The sequence below is a fragment of the Triticum urartu genome, chromosome 6A (assembly GCF_056163025.1).
Source record: "Triticum urartu cultivar PI428250 chromosome 6A, HENAU_Tu73, whole genome shotgun sequence".
NCBI classification, from domain to species: Eukaryota; Viridiplantae; Streptophyta; class Magnoliopsida; order Poales; family Poaceae; genus Triticum; species Triticum urartu.
In genome coordinates, this window is record NC_141878.1 from 5,144,503 (window position 1) to 5,169,215 (window position 24,713).

General features: G+C 49.2%; 2 protein-coding genes across 2 annotated transcripts; both read left to right on the forward strand.

The window, feature by feature from the left end:
- The first annotated feature begins 4,765 nt into the window (after positions 1-4,765).
- On the forward strand, positions 4,766-5,986 carry LOC147963001 (uncharacterized). Its single transcript, XM_087529954.1, has one exon. It carries the CDS (start codon positions 4,811-4,813, stop codon positions 5,663-5,665), a length of 855 nt encoding a protein of 284 aa, XP_087386080.1. The 5' UTR covers positions 4,766-4,810; the 3' UTR covers positions 5,666-5,986.
- A 17,406-nt stretch (positions 5,987-23,392) lies between these two features.
- On the forward strand, positions 23,393-24,474 carry LOC147963002 (uncharacterized). Its single transcript, XM_087531161.1, has 2 exons — positions 23,393-24,011; positions 24,157-24,474. The coding sequence occupies exons 1-2, from the start codon at positions 23,437-23,439 to the stop codon at positions 24,356-24,358; spliced, it is 777 nt and encodes a 258-aa protein (XP_087387287.1). The 5' UTR covers positions 23,393-23,436; the 3' UTR covers positions 24,359-24,474.
- The last annotated feature ends 239 nt before the right edge of the window (positions 24,475-24,713 follow it).

Consider the following 24,713-nt stretch of genomic DNA (forward strand, 5'->3'; position numbering starts at 1 on the left):
CCTTCCCCCGTCTATGGTCCCATCTCCAGTTATTTTTTTACCGTCCATCTCAACTTTACTTTGACTCTCCTAGTAATCCTTGTTATTCCTCCTCGTTTTCTCATTACATGACACCTCGGAGGCACATACTATGTCGCTCTACAGAGGGAGACCTACATAATTAAGTTTGATGTGCTCTTCTTGGAACGGAAGAAACCACATGATGGTGCCTCAATATCCTTTGGTTTCTCACTTGCACATGAAAGTTCTATGTTTTAGTTTTATGTTGCATATTTACGAGCACCCTTGATTACCAGTACTTGTGGTTCAACACTTCAAATAGAACAAAAGATTTATTTTTGACTATTGGGTCAAACCATGTATGTACATACCCAATATGCATCTTTTTTAATACTTGCATTGGTTTGCCTTATATCAGGGTTTCCCAACAGTTATGCCTAAAAATTTGTTGCAAGGCCATTTTTTTGTGCTTTAGGAAATTACCGGTATCATAGAAACCATATGATATCATTGTGTAGCATGGCATTCTTCGCTCCCCCTCCCTCCCAAAAGACCTTGGGGTGCAAAAGTTCAAGGATTTATTTTAAAATTGCATATCAAACCGAATAAGAAGCCCAAACGTTCTATAATGTGCAGTCAACCATGTCACGAGTAGATCGCCAGGTTGCGGTACTTGGACATTGACGACCTACGTGCATACACCTTTGCCCCAACATTTTCAACCTAATTAAGATTGTTTCTCCTTTGCTGGCATGGAACAAATCGTGTGCCAATGTCTCAATATCCTTCGATTTATTTCCCAAATGGTTGGTGCACGGAAGTCCTAGCTTTAATTCCACATTGCATATTTGCGACTTTGTGAGCACCCTTCGTTGTGTACACCTCCTCAAATAACAGTGGAAGAGCTTTTTTACTTATTTTTTTCAAGCGACGTAGAGACATGCCGCCACTAAGGAAACTACATGTAATTGCCTCAATATCGCTTGCTTCCTTCCCAGAACCACAAAGTTATTGTTCCTTATTTGAACTTGCATATCAAACTGAACAAATGGCACAACCAATACACAACAGCCACCCATGTCGCGACATAGATCTGGTCCAATTATTTGGACATTGATCACACCTACCTATGCCTTCCTATAATGTCGAACCTCTTATTATAATTGTCTCTATAGTCCATGTTCTTCCTTGCCTTTTATTGGTGCCTGACACCTCATTTGGTGCCATGTACCACGATTGTCGAATATTCTATTATTTACGGGTGCCTAACCCCCCCCCCCCCCCCCCCCCAATTGGTAGGTTTCTCCTTTAGCGCATGTCACCAATGTCCTCTCATTGAAGGAACGGATGTGCACCTATAGTAACATCGCCCATCAGCAGAAGGTCCATCACTGTTAGGCTAAGATTTTATACCAATCAATGCTGAATTGCTATACGGTTTTCATCCATCAGTGTTGAGTTTTTGGAGATTTAAATCAGTTTTATTGCAATGTGAAATCGCTCTGTTTAAATTTATTTTTAAGCTAAAACAGTATTGAATTGCACTCGTTTATGGCGTATGGGATATAGGGTATATACTTGAACTCCTTAAGAAGGATCAAAGGGTAATCATTGTTGGTATCTACTATAGAAGATGATAAGTTATTCAATATGAATTTCTAGCCAGAAATCTTAAGCTTGGATCATTATTACGTAGGAGGACAAACAATTTCATGCACATGGTAAAAAAATTATGGAGTTCATGTTATTAAAGGTTGAATGGGAGAAATAAGGTGATGAGAAGAAGGGACGAACAAGAGGGCCAAAACATTTAGTTTGGGGGCGCCCTCACATCTACCGTTTCTACAAGTATTTCTTTTATGACCTTCTTGCCTGGCATTCCCTACTCTCTTTTATTACTTAGTACTAGGTGGATGTGATGGCCATAGATGCAGATGGATTTCATTCTATGGATTTATGGACAAAATGCATGTATAATATTACAAAAACATATGATATTATTTTAATGCATTTTTTATTGCTTGTCACACACACACACACACACACACACACACACACACACACACACACACACACACACACTTGTATGTATGTCACCGCTGCTTTCAGAGATGGTACTAGTGAACCTATGAACATTCAGTATTCCTCAAATGAAACTCAACCATTAACTTTTAAGTGCACTTTATTTTCAAAAAAATATTTATTCTAGAAATACAAAAATATTTCCAACCACTATATACGCTCATAAATAGCTGCAACAAGGAAGGCTAGTGAAATTGATAATGTCACTAGAATTATTTGGGGCACAAGTCGGTTCTTAATTTGTGTTGCGACATTGGTTCACTGAGGCTATGGTGTTGCATCTATGGATTGATACCTTAATTTCTTGACCAACGGGAAATCTTGCCGATTGCTGCATACCCTAGCACTTGGTGCCCCAAAAATTTCCTGCGCGTTAATTACTTGGAGTAGGAAGTATCCCGGTTCCCTAATTGTGTCACTTGCTTGCACGAGCCTGATGTATCCAAGATGCATTATCTATAACTTTTGGAACATTATGCCATTTTTTATAAAAATATGTAAAGCTACAACTTTATCTAGACTATCGTATCGACCAAGTGCCAGAAGGCCAGTTGCTTGTTTTTGCATCTGTACTTACAGGAACCCCCACACTTCAAAAAAAATATAAAAGTTGCGTTAACAATGGGACACGGAGGAGGCCTATGAGACCCACTTGGGTGGCATTTTGTGGCCCCATCTCCAGGCTACATGGGACCCGCTAGGTGCCCCTGACCCTCTCTTTTTCCCGCAATCTCCATTTATAACCCTGATCACTGACCTAATTATCACATTCTTTTACTCCACCGCAACAATGATCTATCCACGACTGTCTTCACGAATCTAAGTGTACACATCTTGATCACTCGTATATCCGTATGTTTTGCACACATCAGTTTGATTAAAAAAATCTCCGTGGCTTTGTAATTTTGCTGCCCTCATTATAATTTGCAATAGCTCCATATTTTCAGGTATGCTGATTGAAAGCCAACAATGGGCCAAAGTAATCACATTCAAATTGATGCATTCATTAGACGAGTAAACATCTGCTAATACATATCGACCATGTGCAGATGAGGCACGAGTTAATATTGTTTCCTGGTTATATAATATTATGTTGGTGACAATGATAAGTAGTTACTCCTAAAATATTTCAATCACTTGATAATCAAAAAGAGCCAGGGGATATTAATGAAATGCTTAATTTTAATGACATTATTTAGGTTCCAAATCTAGTTGAACTCTTCCTCTTGAATGGATACACGGGAGAAGCTCCTGCTCATCTTCGATTCTGGAGATGATGAGAAGGAGAAGAACTCGGTATCCCCTCGGCCCCTATTGTTAATTGGTGAAACCCTGGAGGAGCTCACTCAGTAAGACATGGAAACGGAATTGGTTATTGGGGACCACGCACCCGCCCCGTCCCAGGCCCAGCTGTCGATGCATGACCGACCTAGGATGAGCACGTCGATGCCCATTTTTAGACCAGTGGGGCCGGCATTGCTGCATTCCTCGCCAACCCCGCCCCCACCCTGTCGGGTAATCTAGGCACCGCCGCCGTGGTGGTCACGGTCATGGACGTAATTAGTTAGGCAAGTTAGTTTTCATTAATTAGTAGTTCAACCAATGTAAGTCATAGTGAAGCTCTATCGAAAACTATCAAGTCAATTTGATCCTTCTAAATTTCAAATTATTGCAAAAATATGGGAGCTCATCGTGTTGGAGTCTCAATGGGGAGGCCTCCATGGAGGTGAGTGGTGCGGAATCTGCGGTGTGACAGGATCTACCACCGCGCCGCGACCGCCGAGGTTGGGCAGGTCTGCCACTAAGCCACCGAGGTTCTCGGCGAGATTTATGTCTTGACTAGGTCAATGCCGGTCACCGGTAAAGAAGTGTACACGACCCAGCATGATCGGCAAGGTGAACGTTGTGGAGGCGGTGCTAAGGTTTGGTTAGGTTTGACGGAAAATGAAGGTGTGGTGCTTGAGTACCCGTAGAGAAAGAGAGGCAAAGGTTGCGGCCCGAGGTACCCCCCCCCCCCCCCCCCAATCGCCGTGATTTCTAGAGTGAAGCCGTTTGCACTCGTGTGGAGGCGGTTCCATAGTACCAACCGCCTGCAATATTTTCTCTAGGCAGTTTTGGAGTTCTGACAGCCTCCGGTAGGGTTATTACAGACGCCTACATTCTGTTTGATCACAACTATTTCCAAGGGCTGCTGCTAATGCCTGTTTTTATACTAGTGTGGGAATATTAGTCCGATCACATCATTCCACATGCGGCATCCCCATGTGTTTCTTTCTGGTGACAGCCATTATCAACTCAATACCAATTTTTAGTGGAAATTGTTGTGTGCTCGATTGACCGTGGAAAGGTGGCTATGTGGCATGATCAATGTTCTATATATCTATATGAAATCAGAAAGGTATGCAGAGCACACAGCTGGAGCATGGATATATGGTATACCATTAAACAGTTCCAAGAAAAGATACAAATACAAAGCACCAAATAAATTTGGCAGTTAATATGGATAAGAACAGCGTTTGAAAAGAACAATACTGCTTCCTTCCATTTTTTAGCAGTGTGAACCGCAGCATTAAACCACCGTCCACCAGAGCGCAGCCGCGTCGCCGGACCAGCAGCTACAAATACCCATCCATTCCCCATCGACTCTTCATCCCTGTCTTGCTCCGGTCGGTCATCCATCCAATCTCACCAAGCTAGCTAGCTTTCTCCGGCCGCCGGCGGTGAGAGCATGGAGGGGTCGGCCACTATGACTGTGCGGGAGGTGCTGTACATGTACAGTGTGGCACGGCAGGCGTACGAGCGGTTCATGTCCGTGTGCGGCAACCCGGAGCAGGCCCAGAACGCGGTGGCGCTGCTGGTGTGGCTTGACCAGGGCACCATCTCGGCCATCCACCACGTCCCAGGCATTGATGCCGGCGCCGTGGCCATCGTCGCGGAGGAGGCCAACGCCATCCTCGAGTGCCTGCGCTGCCCGATGCCTGTGCTTCCGCCCATCCCGCTCATCTCCACGCTCTGCATCCATGGTGGTGTCTACATCGAGCCAGGCTTCTTCTCCTTCCACCAGGACCTTGTCGTCCGCGGCGTCGCCCACTTCCTCGAAGGCGCCGGTAAGTTAGTCTTCGACGACCGCTTGAATGTCTTGCTCAGGAGGTCTGAGACTGGCCTGGTTGGGAACCCGCCGGAGCTCATGGCGCCCTACAGCTCCCTACAGCTCTCCTGGGTCCTGGCCCGTGGGGCGGGGGCCGGTCCTGCTGGTCGTGGAGCTGGAAGAGCTGGAGCAGCCTCGCCCTCCCCTCCCCCTCCGCTGGCACGGCCACGACAGTCGGTCGAGGAGGTTAGGGAGGGGAGACGGGGAGGGGGCCGGGGCGCGGCCGGGAGCGCAGCGGCGGAGAGGCACTCGAGGAGGCAGGCGGAGCAGAAGCCCATGAAGGGTGGCTGCGACGGGTGCCTGACGCACCGTGACAGGTCGGGATTATTCATCGCACGCGGCCTCCGCCACCGCCACCGCCGCCGCCGCCCGGGGACCGGAGGCGCAGTCATTTTCGCTGCGGAGAATGGGGATCGATTTGGTTTGACCGGATAAGGCTAGGGCTTTGACCAGCCCGCCACTCCGCTCCTACCTTAGTGCCTCGGTGGGTGGGGAATCGAATTAGAGAGAGACAGGGAGAGATGAGAGAGAGAGAGCCGTTGTGTGGTTGCCTTATTTTGTCTCACTCCTTCCCACACACACCTCACTGCCAAGTGGGCCTGCCCCTCCCAGCACAACGGCTCTCCCATCCATACTCCCATGAACACAATCGCAAAAGCCACATGGAAGACTGAAGAGCAGGGGTGATGAACCATATGTAAGAAAGACCAACCGGAAGCGCGATACGCAAGACACTCCAACCAATACTTTTCAACTGAAGCGTGACGAAGGAAGAAGAAGACATAGGCTCAAACATAGGCTGATTGATTGATTTGCGCACTTCAGTTTACAATCGGCCGTCGCCCTTTTACATTATATAAGGTGGTCGGCCTTTCTGTGTAGGTCACAGTCGCGTACATGTTCGTGTCCGCATACATGGATAAACTTATTGCCTTGACCATGTTGATTCAGGACCGACGATGTACTACATCAGGGGTGGCTTGTCTACAAGGAGACCAGCAGCAGGCCTGCTTGAGGGCCCGGAAGGCTGCTCGCTCCCACAGGAGTTTTTGGGATTCTCCCAAGTATAAGGGTGAAGCAGAACGGTAGCAAATATTTTTCTCAGTTTAAGAACCAAGGTTATCAATCCACTAGGAGTCTCCCGAGCTAATAAGGTCAACAGTACTTGGGAAAAACACACATACACACATACTCGTCCCCAACATGGAAAGAGGGTTGTCAATTCACTTGTCTTGCTAGTTACAAGATTAAACTGCAAGTGATAGAGATAGTTGATAGCAATGTAACAAGGCAAAAAATAGAAGTAGCAAATTTTGCAGAAGAATTTACTAATGGAGAATAGACCTAGGGGCCATAGGTTGACTAGTGGCATCTTTCTCGTAAACATGCAAATGGCATGCTAAATAAATTACAGTTACGCAACAATTAAATCGCAATATTTATGACTAGATCATTCATGGTACAATCTCATATATAGGCATTACGTCCGTGATAAGTAGACCATTGATCCACATGCATCTACTACTAATACTCCATCACAAAAACGCTATCTAGCATGCATCTCAATGTACTAAGTTTTCAAGAAACAGAACATCATAATAAGCAAGATGACATAATGTGGACAAGAAGACATCAATCAATATGATGAAATCCCAGCAATGCAGTATGTGTATTTTCCCTTTTTTTCACTTGGTTAGATCACCACAAGATTGAACCCACAACAAGGCACCACTCCCTCTAAATAAAAAACCAATCGAACTTGGCCAAAGAAGGTAGATAGATCAGATAGCATGCAAAGCAATTTAATTATGCAGCAAGAAAACCTCAAAAATTCAATTGATTTCAATGAACAATCTGATCATAAAGTAACAATTCATCATATCACAACAAACACACCACCGATTACATTGAATTGATATCAATCATGTGAGGAAGCTCATGTGAAAATGATATTGAAGATCGAGAGAGAGAGAGAGAGGAGAGAGGAGAGAGAGAGGGAGAGAGAGAGGGAGAAGACCATGGGCGCCAAGCCATGGTCTTCTCACCCCGATCCTCATCGACGCGCCGGGCCATGGGCGCCAAGGAGGTTCGGGTCCTCCTCCTCCTCTTCCTCCTCCCGATCCTCATCGCACTCCTCCGGCACTCCGGCCCTGCTCGGCGTCAAGGTCGAGCCCGCGGCGAAGACGCCGCTCGGCCGGCGCACTCGCAGTGCTGGCATCGTCATCAACGAGGGCAGCCAGCGCGCCTCCTCCTCGTCGGCTCCTCCGCGCTTCGTCAAGCCAAAGACGGAGCCGGGGCTGGCGCCGGTGAAGACGGAGCCAGGGCTGGCGCCAGTGAAGACGGAGCCGGGACTGGCGCGTGTGAAGGCGGAGTTCGACGACGACGACGCGGCACTAGAATGGGCGCGCCAGGACTCCATTGCGATGGAGAAGGCGCGCCGGGAGAAGGAGAAGGAGCGCCAGCGCACCGCCCTGCGCCGCTTCGAGGAGCGCCGACGCGGCCGCGATGAAGGCGGGGTCGTCGTCTTATGCGACAGCGACGACGACGACGACGACGCGCCGCCGCCAGTCCGCCATGGCGACGCCGGGCAGGGGTCCAGCAGGGGCGCCCGCGTTAAGGAGGAGAAGGCAGCCGACGACGATGGCGGCGACGGCTTCAGCCCCTTTCTTTTTTTCAGATTAGATTAATGTAATGGAAATGCGCGAATTTCACCGAAATTTAACTAGTTTTTATCATAACTTCGCCGAACGGTCCTTCTTTTTTTTAATACGCGCCTGGGGGCGGCCCTGTGGGCCGACGGCTGGGGACCGACTCGCCCTCAAAGCCATTTTTTACGCCAGCTCACCCCAAACGACGTTTTTAGACACTCCCTGAGGGGCCAACGGCTGGAGATGCCCTTACCTGGATGGAGGATCCATACCCCGGTGCGTGCTTATATAGTCCCATCATGGACTAAGATGGATGGACAGATGGATGGATGGATGAGAATTCACATGGGGCGCTGGAGGAGCTGGCGTACCTCCGGCCGGTCAAGATTGAGCTCGTGGTTCCGTGTTGCCTTGTCACTGACTCCTGTGGAGAGGATCCTAGCCGGGAACGCTGCTGGACCGCCGGTGGTCTGGCCAATCGGCGCAAAGTCAGAAGACCTCGCATGCAAGGCCTTGCCGTGGCGCATCGGGCAAGGATGGAGGGGACAGGGATTACCTAGAAAAGTCAACTTCACAGCCCGAACTCAAATGAGCTCGGGTGAACAGTAAAATCAAGAAAAAATCTGCATTTTTTATTTGTGACAAACATTGACAAATTATCTATGGGATTGCAAAATTTCACCATGAAAACACATTTGTGGAAGTTTTGACCAAAAAAACAAATTCACTGCTTCAAAATGCTTTCGAAAGTACCATTTTCAGTATAACGATTTTGTTTATTTTGCCACCCTTCCAGGAAAGCAATTCCTTGATGAAATTTTGCAAACTCTTCGAAAATTGAGATTTGAGAAGATGGGGCGGTGGCGCGCCGTGGAAGGCAGACCATCGCGGTGGCCGGGTCCGGGGACGGAGGCGGTGCACTGGCCGGATCAGCCAGCGGAGGCGGCGCGGCGGCCGGTTTCGGGGGCGGGGGGCAATCGACGCAGGTGGCGGAAGAAGGTGGACGCAGGGGGAGGGGGGGCGGCGCAGCGGAGAGGGCAGGGGCGGCGGTATGTCGGAAGGAGGCGGGAGCGAGGGCGGCGCGCCGGGAGGAGGCTGCGGCGGGATCGGGGGAAGGGCATGGGGTGGATCGGCAGAAGGGCGTGGGGAGGAGGTGGGCAGGTGGGTCGGGCCTTCAGAGGTGGGGGTGGGCTGGGTTTTTTAGTTTGGGAACACCTCCGCGGCTCTATATAGGGGCGATGTGATCCTATATATATAATACCAGCAAATGAAAAAATTAAATGGAAAACACAAAACTAAAGGCAAAATAATAATAAAACAAAAACCTCCAAACCTTTTAGTACCAGTTGGTCTTACCAACCGATAAGAAAGGTCTCTCCGCCCCCGGCGCTGGCTCGTGCCACGTGGTGGCCCTTTAGTGACGGTTCATGTTGAACCGGTACTAAAGGAGGAGGAGGCTTTTAGTCCCCACCCTTGTGTACCAAAGGGCCTAATGAACCTGTGCTAAAGCCCGGTTCTGCACTAGCAAAATCCTGCTCGACAGAAGCGTGAGGGAAGATGCAGCAGCCTACATGACGAGCCGAGCGATCTCCAAGGGGTGGCGCTAAGAGAGCCACAGCTTACGAACGCTGCCTAGTAGCATGGCTGGCCGGCGCGTCAAGGCGAACCCCAACACGGAGCCGAGGACCAAAGGGAGGCACCGGGGATGAAAGCTTCGGCGGAGGGCCATGGCATTGATTGGCAACATGAAAATCCTTGTAGCAACGCCAACACATTAGCGGCTCCTCGCAATCCTTGGCGAAATGCTTGCGGCTGAGACAATGAAAACATCGTCCCTCATTGTCTTATAGTCTAAAGCGGGAGAAAACCCTATTTCATGCGTAAAACATCGTCCCTCCATCCACATAAAATCCTCTATATATAGAAAGCCAGGGAGAGATCTTGGAATCCAAAAAATGTCAAGCAATAACTTGTATAATAAATATGTATTTATGCCTTTCCATATATTGTTTTTGTGGACCAATTCACAAAATATGTGACGAAAAATAAATGCAGACAAGCAAGTACTCTCTCAGGTCATTTTTAGCCTGCATATAAAATTTATTCCAAGTTAAATTATTTTTAGTTTGACCAAACTTATAGAAAAAAATATCAACATTCATAATGCTAAATCATGATTGTTAGATTCACTACGAAATGTAGTTTCATAGTACATATATTTGATATTGTAGAGGTTGATATTTTTTAATATAGTTTTGGTCAAACTTTGCAAAGCTTGACATGGCACAAATGTAATATGTGAAGTAAAAAGGACCGAAGGAAGTAAGTACTAGCTGCATGATAACCCTTCTACTTTCAGATGTTGTTTCTAAATTGTACTCTTTTTTCTGAAACGGCGGCAGAATGCAATCAGAAAAATTGCCAGTACTGTGAATTCAGAATTTCAGTTGCATGCCTCAACAGACTGATAGCACGATCGATTTGATGTGTAGCTTAATTAGGTTCATGATTTAGTTTAGTTTTTATTTTGAACATGTGACAGACTGGGAGGCTGGAGACTAGCTATACGACGAGAGGCTCTCAGGCAACGGTGCACCGAGACTTCCTTTTATTTATTTTTATTTTTGAGTGCACCGAAACTTCCTAGTCGAGGCCTATTGGCTTCAAATAAAGGAGGCCTCGCCTGAAATAATCTGCTGATGGGTTTTTGTTCTGCTTTTCACTTTTTGGTTTTCTAGTCAATCTTTTAAAAAACTGATTGTTGGATTTCTGTTAGAAGTTCAATAAGTAAATTCCTATTTTCAAAAAGTTCAGTGTATTTGAAAAATGTTCAGTGTCTATTAAAAACTGTTAACCAAATATTAAAAAGTTTACTCTATACAAAACAATATTCACCGTATATTTAAAAAAATAGCACAATAATTATAAAATTGGTCCAATTTTTTTTAAGTAGAAAACTAGGAGAAATCCCAAACCTGTAAGGAATAAAAACATGAAAAAAAACCCAAAACAAGAGAAAAATTAAAAAAAATGGAACGGTGGAAGGAAGCGAACTAGCGGCGGTAGTCCGACGAATAACCATGGACTAGGCTAGTTGACGCCCGGGGTCAACTAGGATTTGCACGGTGCGATCACATAATACACAGTACAACCCTATGAATTTTTCATTGAGTCGTATGCATCTCTTGCAGTCCTATACATCCATGGGGGAATCTTTGTGCACCTACTTTAATGCTTAAGATGAACTGAGGAGATGCATCACCAATTTTCAAAAATAAGTAGGAACACCACTAGTCTGAATCTTAGCTTTTGAGATGATTGTCCCATAGTAAATACTAGATGAATTCACTGCATGTTGCGGCAGGATGTCAAGAGAAAATCTTATATCTACAATGGAAGAAAGATAGTTTAGCTACAATGTTTGAAAAATGCATTCCTCCATCTCCATGCATGATATCATAGCAACGAACAAGGGATCTCATCTAAGTCGTCAGGCATCCACCACGGTTGCGTTTGTCACATCGGATGGAAGTAAATTATGGTTTGAATAATGAAAATCCTGTGTATTCTGGAGATGCCTCAACCGACGAAAAAGACGGTCTATTTTTATTCTACTCCCTAGTGCTGCCCAAAGCTATACCAATAAAACGATAATTAACTGCTGTTAGAAAAACAAAAACAAAAACAAAAACGACAACTGCCACACTTTTTCTATTTCATATATTTTTTTCCACACATCACACATTATTTCATCAATCAAAAATTCAATTTGACAGGAATGGAGACGGGGTAGCTAAAGGAGGGGTTGGCATCGCCGCCATGCCTGCAGCCCCTTTGCACTCCTTAAGGCATGCCTCGATTGTTATGTAACACTGATTCGTCACTTTGCAACAGTAGTCATCAAGGCTTTCTTTGTAAACACACAATGATACATTTATCTTCTCCTTATCGATGCCATCAATGACTCGACCTATGGAATAATAACAGATAAACAATTATTGACATTAGTATGATTTTCAATTGAGTAACAAACATGAACCACATCCATGGGACAAAAACGAGAAAAGAAAAGACAGTCGTTATTGACTAGCAAAATACCCCTGAATTCCAACAGAAATAAGAAAATTTTACACATGAATTCATATTGTAACGACTAGCGAGTATCGGGAGTAGACAAATAACTATTGCATGTGTATCCCCTGCTTACATTGTGTAGTAGTAGCAAGGCACACGAGGAGAAGTAGAGCACTGATGCGGGTCGTGTACTTGTCCATCTTGATAATTCGATGCAACAGGGGCACTTGTTTCTTCTAGAGAAAAGAGATTGACAGGAGTGTTCTATAACCAAAACTACAAGTTGATTTCTCCCTCCACCCGTAATCCTGTATATATAGAGGGCCAGAGAGAGATCCTGTGATCGAAAAAAGATCAATCAATAATTTGTATAATAAGCAGGCTATCATTTCTTTCCATATATGGTCTAATTAATTTGGAGAAATTTCCAAAATACGGTGGCAAAAATTAAAAGCTGATTGCCAAGTTTGGATTGGCTGGATTACCATCCTTCTGATTTTAGATGTGTTTCCAAACTCCACTCCCTTTTTACCGCAGCACTCTGCGCCGGTGCGCCGGCCCAAACTTTGGACAGGTCCAACCTTGGCCGTTAGATGCGCCCCCGCATAGCCCGTCGGATCACGCCCTTTGCCAGCGATTGTCACCCTGCCATGTTTTCAGATCTGAAGAAAAGCACCGCTGCAGGTCATGCCCCCTCCCTCCCCGGTCGCCACATCGCGCAGCGCACCGTCGCCCTCCCTCGTTTGCCCTCACCGTCGACAGTTGCCGCCATTTCGCCGCTGGTCACTGCCACTTCGCCGCCGGTCGCCGCCCTCGCCAGTGGTCAGCGCCTCCCATACATTTCTCGTCGGTCGCCACAACCCCCACCCTCCCCCACACGTGTTTTGCTGCGCGCCGGAAGATTACTGGCGTTGGCGACGACGACTAGTGCACTGTATAACCACCGTCCTATCGCTGGTGCTTCCAGCCATGGATTTTCTCGAACCGTCAGATGTGGATGCGGGAAACATATTTGATATATGCTGGGACCGGCTATTGGAGATGCTGCATCCGATGATGGGTTTTGCTGGAACCGGAGCTGCAGCCGAAGACGAAGTCATCGTCGTTTGTTACAACCGTATACGGCAAAAACTGCAACCACGTTCGCGCAGAGCTACAAGCTTTTCACACGGGAGCTGCAAACATCAGCGACATAGGTCGACGAATGTTACAAATGTATATTGAAAAAGCTTCATCCATATTCTCGAAAAGCTGCAACTCGCGAGTGTGGTGACCGCGCACGGGGCTAGCGAGATGTCGTGGATTTGTGCTACATGCTACAATCGGCATTGAAAATTGCTACCACCATCATGTCATATAGCTACAACCGCAATCGCATTTTGCTGCATCGCAAAACAGTGCATTTCTCTTGCTGGAATCGATGCAGCTCCACGGACAGCGGTTGCAGCTCCGTTGGACCGCGGTTCCAGCTCTTGTGGCCATGGTTGCAGCTCCCCGTGCCCAGTTGCAGTGGTCTGATAAAACTACTGTATTTCGCCGGTTGAAACTTTTTCAAACTACGGTTGAAGCTTTCATATGAGTGAATGTGGCTTTTTCAGTACGCGGTGTCCGGTTGAAACTTTATATGTCGCAGGTTGAAGCTTTCGAATAAAATTGTTGTAGGTTTTTTGGTCGTTGGTTGCAGCATCTCTAGTGGACGGGTCCAACGTATGAAACTGTGGGCAGCAACTCGGAGACGACATGTCCATGACGGCTTCCCAACTCCGGCTTGCCGGAGCAGAATGAATCTGCAAGCCGAGGGCAAGTGTTTTGTGGGCGCTGATGTTGGTGATGGGGACCTACATGGGATTGGGGCTAGCCAACAGCGGGATCTGAAGGAGGAAGACGAGGAGCGGCGGGATCTAAAGGAGGAAAACGAGAAGCAGTTGAGAGAGAAGGGGATCGGGAGGAAGAAGACAACGGCTGAGCAAGAGAAAGGGGTCGGGAGGGACTGGGCGAGCTATTGGGCCAGCTGTCGCACGAGGTCCGTGTGCTGATATATTTGCGTGGAGAGGAAAATATGAAACATTCGGTTGCCCTTTATCGTACACGCCGCGCGGGACCGGCGAAAGTTTCAGCCGGTCCGCCAGCCACAAACGTTTCCCTTTTACGGATCGGTGGCAAACTGCAATCTGAAAAATTATCTGTACCGTGAGTTCAAAATTACAGCTGCATGCCTCAACAGAACAGACTGATAGTACCGTGAGTCCAAACTCTACTCTCTTTTTACGGATCAATTTGAAGTCTGACATGAGTAGCTTAATTACGTTCATGATTAGGTTCTCATTCAAGAAGTGGTTCATTTATTTACTAATAATAGCACAATGTGGTGCCCGACCGCAAGCAACCGTGCCGAGGCCTCCAAGCCAGGCCCGTTGACGTCAACGAACGAGGCGTTCGTTCGGCGGATAGACATTCCCATAAACTGCAAGGTGTCTGTCATGACTTTGTAAAATTTTAAGATGCAATGCAACTTCAGTATTTCAAAAGTACTCATAAAGATAGAGTGCGCATAAGTGTGTTCATAAAGGTGAAAGTATACTTGCGTATGTTAGCAACTTTGATTGTACTGTGTTAAAAAAATTAACAAGACCATAGCTGAAACAATTTGCTAATGTGCAGTCTTGTCTCAAAAACAAAATGCTAATGTGCAGTCTAGCGCAGGCGTAGCTATATTCTGTGGCAAATAGTTGAAGCGGCGCACACGGGTGCCTCCACTGGGCCGGCCCATCAGCAGACCACGCGCGCATCACTTAAAAGAGATGTAAAAAGAAGACAGGGCGCAAGCATTGGAGCTCACGGCCTCGGGGCACACCACTAGACCAGCTGGGCCTAACTGAGTTAAGGTAGCGCGAACGTCATAAGAACTCAAAGCCCCATTCACATATGACACAATTTTCGGAAAAAATGAAAACATTTGCAGAACAAATGTGATTCATTTTTTAAATGATGAATATTTTTGAAAATGTGACCATTTTTTGCAAATGATGAACAATGTTTTTGAAACAGAACATTGTTTTTAAAACTGGAACATTTTTTTGAAATTACAAAAAAGACCAGGAAAGGCAAAGATGAAACTCCCAAACAAAATTCGGAACATGAATATTTTTTGAAATCTTTGAACAATTTTTGAAACTGGAAATTTTTTTTAACTCCTGAAAAAACTAAAATATGAAGTTTTGTTCAATTTTTAAACAATTTTCTAAATGAGAACATTTTTTATTTGAACATATTTGAAATTGTGAATAAAAGTTTGAGAATGAGGACATTTTCCAAAATTGTGAACAAAGTTTTGAAAATGAGAACATTTTTGGGAATTCCTGAATACTTTTTGGAATATGAATATTTTTGAAAAATGTGAACAAATTTAGAAAAAGAGAACATGTTTTGAAATTCCGAAAAATATTTTTCATTTTTTTAAAAAATTAAACAGGAAAACGAAAAAACAAAAAGTAACACAAGAAATAAAAGAAACAGGAATAACGAAAAAAAGAAACAAAAAATGGAAAATTAAAAACCGAAAAACCCCAGAAGTAGAAACCAACAAGAAAAAACCCGGTTCAGGATCCTTCCAGAAGGTTCCTAAAACCGGTAGCAATACTGTACAGAAAAAAAATGCATCGCTAGCAATTGGACGGGCCCAATGCATCTTCCAGAGCGTTCCCAAAACCAGAACCTGAAGCTATACTTACGCTTATAGTTGGGCTGGCCCAAATATCTCGATAGGACGCCCTCCCTGTGCGAATGACCGACTGTTTGACGCAGAATGCGTCAAATAGGTTTTTCCCGAAGCGTCGACACCTACCTCCCTCGCATGGGTTTTCCTACCTCCCTCACGCTAGCCTGGCCTGAGGGAGCCCCATATTGGACCAGCCCAACTCGCGGGAGCCCACATCCTTCTTTAGGGTTTGGTCGCCATGTTTGATTAGGCCAACCCGGAGACTTGAATTTTATTCCTTTAAATGTTGGGACAGTTTGAATAAAGCCCGGCGTGAATGTCTCAAAAAAATTGTTTTTTTTTCACTTTTTTGTTTTCAATTTTTGCCTTATTCTTTTAGTTTTTAAATATTTTCAGAAAAATTCCAAAAACGCATTAAATAAATGTTCCTAATATATACCAAAAATGTACAATGTGTATGAAAATGTAGTCATCAAACATAATTTGTTGTTAAAACTTTAATCATCTATTTCAAAAAAATCAAGGTGTATAGAAAAACATTCCTGATGTATACAAATAATATAGAACAGGTATTAAAAAAATTGAACATAAACACATAAATTTATAACAAATGTTGATCCTATATAAAAAATGTTAATCATATATTTTCAAAAATGTTAAGCTTTATTAAAAATGTTCCTGATATATACCAGAAATGTACATTGTGTATTAAAAAAGTAGTCATCTAACATAATTTTTTAAATGCCATGGAGGACGGGCTTGGGACCGAAGCGGTCAAACGAGATATGGTTCAACGCTTGAATAATGCCCTCCCTTTGTGACATATCAGCACATTTGGGCCATAGTGGTGTTTGGGAAATGCAGAACTGGGCCTCACCTCTCTGTGTCATCACCGGCTCATCCCCACCCGGCAGGCGGATGTGATTTTCAACGTCTGTATCTGCCATGTGTGTCACACCGGTATCATGATTCGCAGTCATGGCTATAGCCGCTGCAGTTATCAATGATGGGAGTCCCGACAAGAATGTCACAAGGTCTACCGGCTACACCAGACGTCAGTGATGCCCCTTCCACCGACGGACGTGGACCCCTCGCCAAGATGCCACTAACGTCCAATCGTCGACCTTGATTTATGGAGTAATGAAACTAGATGACAGGAGTTTAGAGATAAAGCAATGGAGGCTCAGCAGGCAGTAGGACGAATTTTGTGATGCGAATACCAACGCATGAGCTCCTCCTTCGATTTCTTCCGTTGAGACACATTGGACCACAGATCACCTTGATCTTCACGACTGACACTGGAAAGGACCACATTTGCCTACTAGACAGCCACCTCCTCCACATTAGGCAAATCGGCGTCATCACACGATCCACTAAGATCCAAGCACCAAGACGAACTATACAATCTATGATCACCATCTCATCACCAACCTGGATCCTCTCCCCCTCTCGTAGATGTCATCCTTCCTCAATGGTCTAATCGGAGTCTCGGTGGAGAGTGACGCTAGACAGCCGATCAAACTTGAGAAGCCATGGGCGCCAGTCCATCCATCCATGTAGGAACGCGCTGGACAAAGACATCGACCACCGCAGTGGAGGAGGGAGCTCTGGCGATCTCACTATCGCCTCAGAGCCTCGACACGTTCAAGAATATTCATAAGAAAGTCTTTATGTGGTGGGTATCTCCTTATGTGGCGATAAAAAAGTATTGCTTTACTAGCTGACACGGTGCACAGAAGAAGTGTAAACCAAAACCTATAACTGTTGTGCACCAACTATTTGGGAAACAAACCAGAGGATATTCAGACAAATGACACGGTTTCTTCCATGCCGACAAGGGAGCAAGCTGAATTAGGCATCTCCCTCCACGGAGCGGAAACGGTACATGGGTCCCAATGACGTGTCATGTGCCTTGTGCCGAGAAAAGACAAGGAGTAACGAGGACAATGGAACAGAGTAAAGTGAAGTTGAAAAGGATGGGGAGATCAGAGGTGGGACCATGGTGTTAACTAATCTAGATGTTGGCTTTAGGGTTTTAGTCTAGTTTTATTTCCTGTCAAATAAACGGACTGCATGAGCCGCAACTTGTGCGTGCGATGCAAGTAGCTTAGTTGGGCGGGCTGGACGTGGTCACCACGGCCCGGTAGCCTCGCAGGTGGACTAGGAGGCACGATCAGCGCTCGTGGGATGGCGCGAGCACGGCGGGTCGTGGCGCATAGATAGGATCTCCACCTACCTCTCCTTCCTCTGTAACAAATAAATAGAGAGTAAAGAAAACGGGAAAAGTCGCAAGTTTGCACGCGACGCAAAACTCTGTCTTCTCTGTGATTGTGAGATCGAGTGTCTAGATTTCTAACAAGTGGTATCAGAGCCTCGTTTTGGCGATCCTGACCACGTCCGATCACGGAGAACAGCCGGACGGATCCGCGGCGGCGGCGGCGGCCCTCAACGCAGGCGGGGGCGGGCTGGCACGCTCGGCGACTCCACCACGGGAGCGCAGCCGCGGGCGAAGCCGCGTGAGGCGGGAGCGGCAGGTGGTGATCCACCAGGCGGCGGCCACGGAGCGCGTGCCGTTCGTGCCTGAGCCGGCACCACGTTCTCGACCCTCGCCTCGACCAACTACATCGAATGGTCGCTGGTGATGAAGGTCCACCTGGAGTCCTGGGGGCTCTGGGACGCGATCGAGGGCAACGCGCAGCACGTACGCGACGACAAGTCCGCGCTCGGCGTCCTCCTTCGAGCCGTTCCGCCGGAGATGCTCGGCGTCCTTGTCGTCAAGGAGACGGCCAAGGCGGCCTGGGACACCATCAAGGTCATGCGGATGGGAGTACACCGCGTGCGTGAAGCCACCGCGCAACGACTACGCGCGGAATTCGAGCAGATCACCTTCCATGACGGCGAGACCCTCGACGCTTTTGGCATGCGCATCACCAGCCTCGTCAATCAGCTGCGCACGCTGGGCGACAACGTCGAGGAGGTACGAGTCGTGCAGAAGCTATTACGTGTTGTTCCTCCTCGATGCGCGCAGATCGCAGTGGCGATTGAGACTCTTCTGGACCTGAGTGCGGTTTCGGTCGAGGAGTTGATCTGGCGGCTGCGCACAGCCGAGGAGCGATGCGTCGTGCCCGCGGCGACCCAGGGCAGCGGACAGCTCCTCCTCACCGAACAGCAGTGGGAGGCGCGCAAGAAGGGGCGCGAGTACGGACAGGGCTCTGGCGGAGCCAACGCCAACGGTGGCGGCGGCCGCGGCAGGAACTAGGGGCGAAGGGGCGGTGGCTCCGGTGGCCGCGGTGGCGGCCGTGACATGAGCAAGGTAAAATACTACAACTGCAACCACATGGGGCACTTCTCGCGCGATTGCACTGAGCCCAGGCGCGAGCGCAAGGAGCAGGTCCACCTTACGGAGGGCGGCACCGAGGAGTCCACACTCCTCCTGGCGAGTCTGTGCGTGCTCACCGCACCCACGGAGACGCCCGTGGAGCACGTCCTGCTCAACGAGGAGCACTCGCAGGCGCGCACAGCGCCGAACGGAGGGGAGTGCGACACGGCCTGGTTCCTGGACACAGGCGCGAGCAACCACATGTCCGGCCGGCGCGAGATCTTCTCCGAGCTGGACTGTGGTGTGCGCGGCGCAGTGAAGCTGGGGGACGGGTCTACGGTGCAGATCGAGGGGAGAGGAACCGTCCTCTTCCAGTGCCTCAACAGTGAGCATCTCATTCTGTCGGAGGTGTACTATATGCCCAGGTTGTGCAGCAACATCGTCAATGTAGGTCAACTGGACGAGAGTGGCTACGACGCGCACATTCGCCACGGCGAGTTCAAGCTGCGCGACCCCAGCGGGCGGCTAGTCGTGCGTGTGCAGCGTGGCCACGGACGCCTGTACGTGTTGCGCCTGAACCTGGCGCGACCAGTGTGCCTTGTAGTGCACGCTGGCGACGAAGCATGGCTGTGGCACGCACGCTACGGCCACATCGGATTCCAGGCGCTCCGGTCGCTCGCACGGGGCAACATGGTGCGCGGTCTGCCCCACCTCGATGAGGTGGACCGCGTCTGCGAGGCGTGCCTGGCCGGGAAGCACCGGCGAACTCCTTTTCCCTGCCAGGCACTGAACCGCGCCGGAGAGGTGCTCGAACTCGTTCACGCCAACCTCTGCGGCCCAATCTTCCTCGCGACGCCAGGAGGCAAGCGATACTTCCTCCTGCTCGTCGACGACAAGAGCCGTTATATGTGGATACGGCTGCTCACGACGAAGGACGAAGCGGAGACTGTGCTCCGTCAGTTCCAGGCGGCAGCAGAGCGCGAGTCAGGCTGTCGTCTCAAGACCCTGCGTACCGATCGCGGGGGTGAATTCAACTCCACAAGTCTGGGGGAGTTCTTCGCTGAGCTAGGGGTGCACCGACAGCTCACCGCTCCGTACACGCCGCAGCAAAACGGCGTGGTCGAGCGCCGGAACCAGACGATCGTTGGCATGGCAAGAAGCTTGCTCAAGGCGAAGGGCGTGCTGGCTCGTTTTTGGGGCGAGGCTGTGTCAACGGCCGTGCACCTGCTCAATAGGGCAACGACAAAGAGTGTGACAGGCTGACACCGTACCAGGCATGGTGCGGGAGCCGGCCCAGCGTGGAGCACTTCTGGACCTTTGGGTGCGGTGCTCACGTCAAGGTGACGCGCCCGAACGTGAAAAAACTGGACGATCGGAGCGTGCCCATGGTACTTCTCGGGTATGAACCCGGATCAGCTGCCTACCGCGTCTACCATTCGCCTTCCGGGCGCGCCCATGTCTCACGCGACGTGGTGTTCGACGAGAGTGCCGCTTGGGACTGGGGCGCCGTTGCAGAGGAACATGGCGGTGGGCTGGACTCCTTCACCGTGGAGCTGGTGCCCGCACCCACGGCCAGTGCCCAGGCGGAACCTGTGGACGCCCCGGCCGCCCACGCCCCGGAGCTCACGACCAGGGGCGAGCCATCCACGCCACAGGCGGTGTCCGACACGCCTCCTCCCAACAGCCCAGTGTACGGCACGCCGATAGCGACGCCAACGGGCGTTGAGTTTGCTTCACCGCCCACGGGTGCGTCGGAGGCACCTGCCGGCGCGGAGGCGCCTCGACGGTACCGCACACTTGAGAACGTCTGGAACACCACGGAGGAGGTGGAGGCAGTCTACAGCGACAACGAGCTGTGTATGTTCGCGGGAGAAGAACCTGCTTCCTTCCTCGAAGCAGAGAGGGAGCAGGGCTGGCGTGCGGCGATGGATGAGGAAATGAAGAGCATCGTCGACAACAACACCTGGGAGCTCTGTGACCTCCCACCCGGTCACCGTCCGATCGGCCTAAAGTGGGTTTATAAACTCAAAAAGGACCCGCGAGGCGTGGTGGTGAAGCACAAGGCGCGTCTGGTAGCAAAGGGCTACGTTCAGCAACAGGGTGTGGACTTCGAGGAGGTGTTCGCGCCGGTCGCGCGCATGGACTCGGTGCGCGTCCTCGTCGCACTCACGGCGCACCACGGTTGGCAGGTACACCACATGGACGTGAAGTCCGCTTTCTTGAATGGTGACTTGCTCGAGGAGGTTTACCTGCAGCAGCCGTCGGGGTACGTCGCGGCCGGCCAGGAGGGCAAGGTGTTGCGCCTCCGCAAGGCGCTCTACGGGCTTCGCCAAGCACCGAGAGCCTGGAACGCAAAGCTTGACGAGAGCTTGTGCGCTCTGGGGTTCGAGCGATGCCCATCGGAGCACGCCGTGTATCGACGCGGCGCGGGCGTCTCACTTCTGATCGTCGGGGTCTACGTCGATGACCTCGTCATCACCGGAGCGGCCACGGCGGAGATCGGCTCCTTCAAGCAACAGATGACCAGGTTGTTTCGTATGAGCGACCTGGGCATGCTCAGCTACTACCTCGGCATCGAGGTAAGCCAGGAGCGCGGCCGCATCGTGCTCGGGCAAGCAGCGTACGCCAAGCGGCTGCTGGAGTGCGCGAAGATGGAGGACTGCAACCCTTGCAACACTCCCATGGAGGCACGGCTCAAGCTGAGCAAGGAGAGCACCGCCGAGCCAGTGGACAAGACAAAATATCGCAGTATCATCGGAGGGCTGCGATACTTGGTGCACACGAGACCTGACATCACTTTCGCCGTGGGATACCTGAGCAGGTTCATGGAGAAGCCTGCGGCCGATCACTATGCCGCGGTGAAGCATCTGTTAAGGTACGTGGCCGGAACGTTGGACCACGGCTGCGCATATGAGCGCGGCAAAGGAGAGCTGCAGCTCACCGGTTACAGTGACTCTGATCACGCCGGGGACACGGATGACAGGAAGAGTACCACGGGTGTGATCTTCCTCCTCGGCAACAGCCCGGTGAGCTGGCAGTCTCAGAAGCAAAGGGTGGTGGCGATCTCCTCGTGCGAGGCCGGGTACATGGCTGCCACCACAGCTGCCTGCCAAGGCATTTGGCTGGCACGGCTTCTTGGCGAGATGCTGAACAAGGAAGCAGAACCGCCAATGCTCCTTGTCGACAACAAGTCGGCGATCTCTCTCACGAAGAACCCTGTCTTCCACGATCGCAGCAAACACATTGAGATCAGGTACCACTTCATTCGCGAGTGCGTGGAACAAGGGCGGATCCTCATCAACTACATCAGGACAAGTGATCAACTGGCCGATGCCCTGACAAAGGCACTTGGACGTCTCATCTTTCAGGGACTAAAGAAGAAGATCGGGATGGTTGAGATAATTCGCCAACGTCAAGATTAGGGGGTGATTTGTTAACTAATCTAGATGTTGGCTTTAGGGTTTTAGTCTAGTTTTATTTCCTGTCAAATAAACGGACTGCATGAGCCGCAACTTGTGCGTGCGATGCAAGTAGCTTAGTTGGGCGGGCTGGACGTGGTCACCACGGCCCGGTAGCCTCGCAGGTGGACTAGGAGGCACGATCAGCGCTCGTGGGATGGCGCGAGCACGGCGGGTCGTGGCGCATAGATAGGATCTCCACCTGCCTCTCCTTCCTCTGTAACAAATAAATAGAGAGTAAAGAAAACGGGAAAAGTCGCAAGTTTGCACGCGACGCAAAACTCTGTCTTCTCTGTGATTGTGAGATCGAGTGTCTAGATTTCTAACACATGGTTGGCGGAAAGCGCATATAGGTGCTCGTGTCCAAATAATGAATCAGAGGAGGGGAGTGCAGAAGGGTCTACATCGCGACATTGGTGACCGTTGCATGGTAAGGTTGAGTTTTTTTTTCTATGGAGTCTATATGCATAGTTTCAAAATCAAAACCAAAGAATCTTTGCGCGCCAATTTTTGTGGAAAGGATGCAAAGGATACGGAGCTGGGCGATGACACATCATATGGTTTCTTTGGTACCAAATTAAGGATCAATAAAGGCTTGGGAGAGGATTTGAAGGACACCGAGCTAGGCGATGATATCATCAAATGGTTTGTTTGGTACCAAATTAATCGATACCAATAAAAAAAAGGTGAACCACGCCATATATTTAGCAGGATACAAAGCATATGATGTAAAACGAATATACATTAATATACATTTTAGGATGTAAAACGAATTACAAACAAAATAGGATGTGAAACCAAGCAAAGAAGAAAGAGCAACTACGTTCGAACCTAATCCATTTTTGGCACCTCATTAAACATTGACCAGAGCAGCAGCTACAAATACCCATCCATTCCCCATTGACTCTTCATCCCTGTCTCGCTCCGGTCGGTCATCCATCCAATCTCACCAAGCTAGCTAGCTTTCTCCGGCCGCCGGCGGTGAGAGCATGGAGGGGTCGGCCACTATGACGGTGCGGGAGGTGTTGTACATGTACAGCGTCGCGCGGGAGGCGTACGAGCGGTTCATCTCCGTGGGCCGCAACCCGGAGCAGGCCCGGAACGCGGTGGCGCTGCTGGTGTGGCTGGACCAGGGCACCATCTCCGCCATCCACCATGTCCCCGGCCTTGAAACCGGCGCCGTGTCCATCGTCGCCGAGGAGGCCAACGCCGTCCTCGAGTGCCTCCGCTACCCGGTGCCCGTGCTCCCACCCATCCCGCTCATCTCCACGCTCTGCATCCAGGGCGGCGTCTACATTGAGCCCGGCTTCTTCGCCTTCCACCAGGACTTGGTGGTCCGTGGGGTTGCTCACTTCCTCGATGGCGCCGGCAAGTTGGTCTTCAACGACCGCTTGAATGTATTGCTCAGGAGGTATGAGACTGGACTGGTTGGGAACCCGCCGGAGCTCATGGCGCCCTACAGCCCCCTGCCGGTGCTGGTGCCGGAGGACTGCCGCTCCATGTTCATCACCTTCTCCAAGGACATGCATCTCCATCGTGAAGAAATCTTTGACTACTTCAGGGAGTAAGTGCACTGCTGAGATACTACTAGATCTACTCATTAAGTTTAGACTAGTAATTGAATCTACTAAGACCTGCATGCATGATTCGGATAGAATCTCCGTATCATTGATGTCTGATGATTGGCAATCTCTCATGGATGGATGCAGGAAATGGGGTGATTGTGTGGTGAGGGTGCTCATGGAGAAGACGACGGGCGGCAACATGCCCATGTATGGCCGGATCATCTTCAAGACAGAGGCGGTCGTGAAGCTGGTGCTTAACGGTGAGAGGCTCGTCAAGATCTCCATCGACCACCGTGAGATGTGGATGCGCAAATACATTCCCAGGCCAACCAACGCCATCGCCTAGCCAAATCCATCCAGGAATCAATCATCATCTTGTCTCAATGCTCGTGTTGCTTGTTAGCCAGATCTACCGGATTTGTGATGTGCCATTTCAAAAATGATTTGTAACCCAATGTTGTGTTGGAGCCAAATTAGGAGAAATTAAAAACTGCTTGACAAAAAGTTTGTTGCTCCTTTCGTTCGATACTAAATAAACCATATGAGGACATCATTGCCTACCTCGGTATCCTTCCCTTCCTTCTCCCAAACCTTGGCCCGCAAAAATTCTTGGTTTAGATCATCCTTCTCCCGAACTTTGGCGTGCAAAAGTTCTTGGTTTAGATCATCCTTCTCCCAAACCTTGGCGCGCAAAAGCACTT

Coding starts and splice junctions, on each gene's coding strand:
- LOC147963001 (XM_087529954.1), top strand. CDS start 4,811: ATGGAGGGGTCGGCCACTATGACTGTGCGGGAGGTGCTGTACATGTAC.
- LOC147963002 (XM_087531161.1), top strand. CDS start 23,437: ATGGAGGGGTCGGCCACTATGACGGTGCGGGAGGTGTTGTACATGTAC. Junction 24,012..24,156: donor ATCTTTGACTACTTCAGGGA/GTAAGTGCACTG, acceptor GGATGGATGCAG/GAAATGGGGTGATTGTGTGG.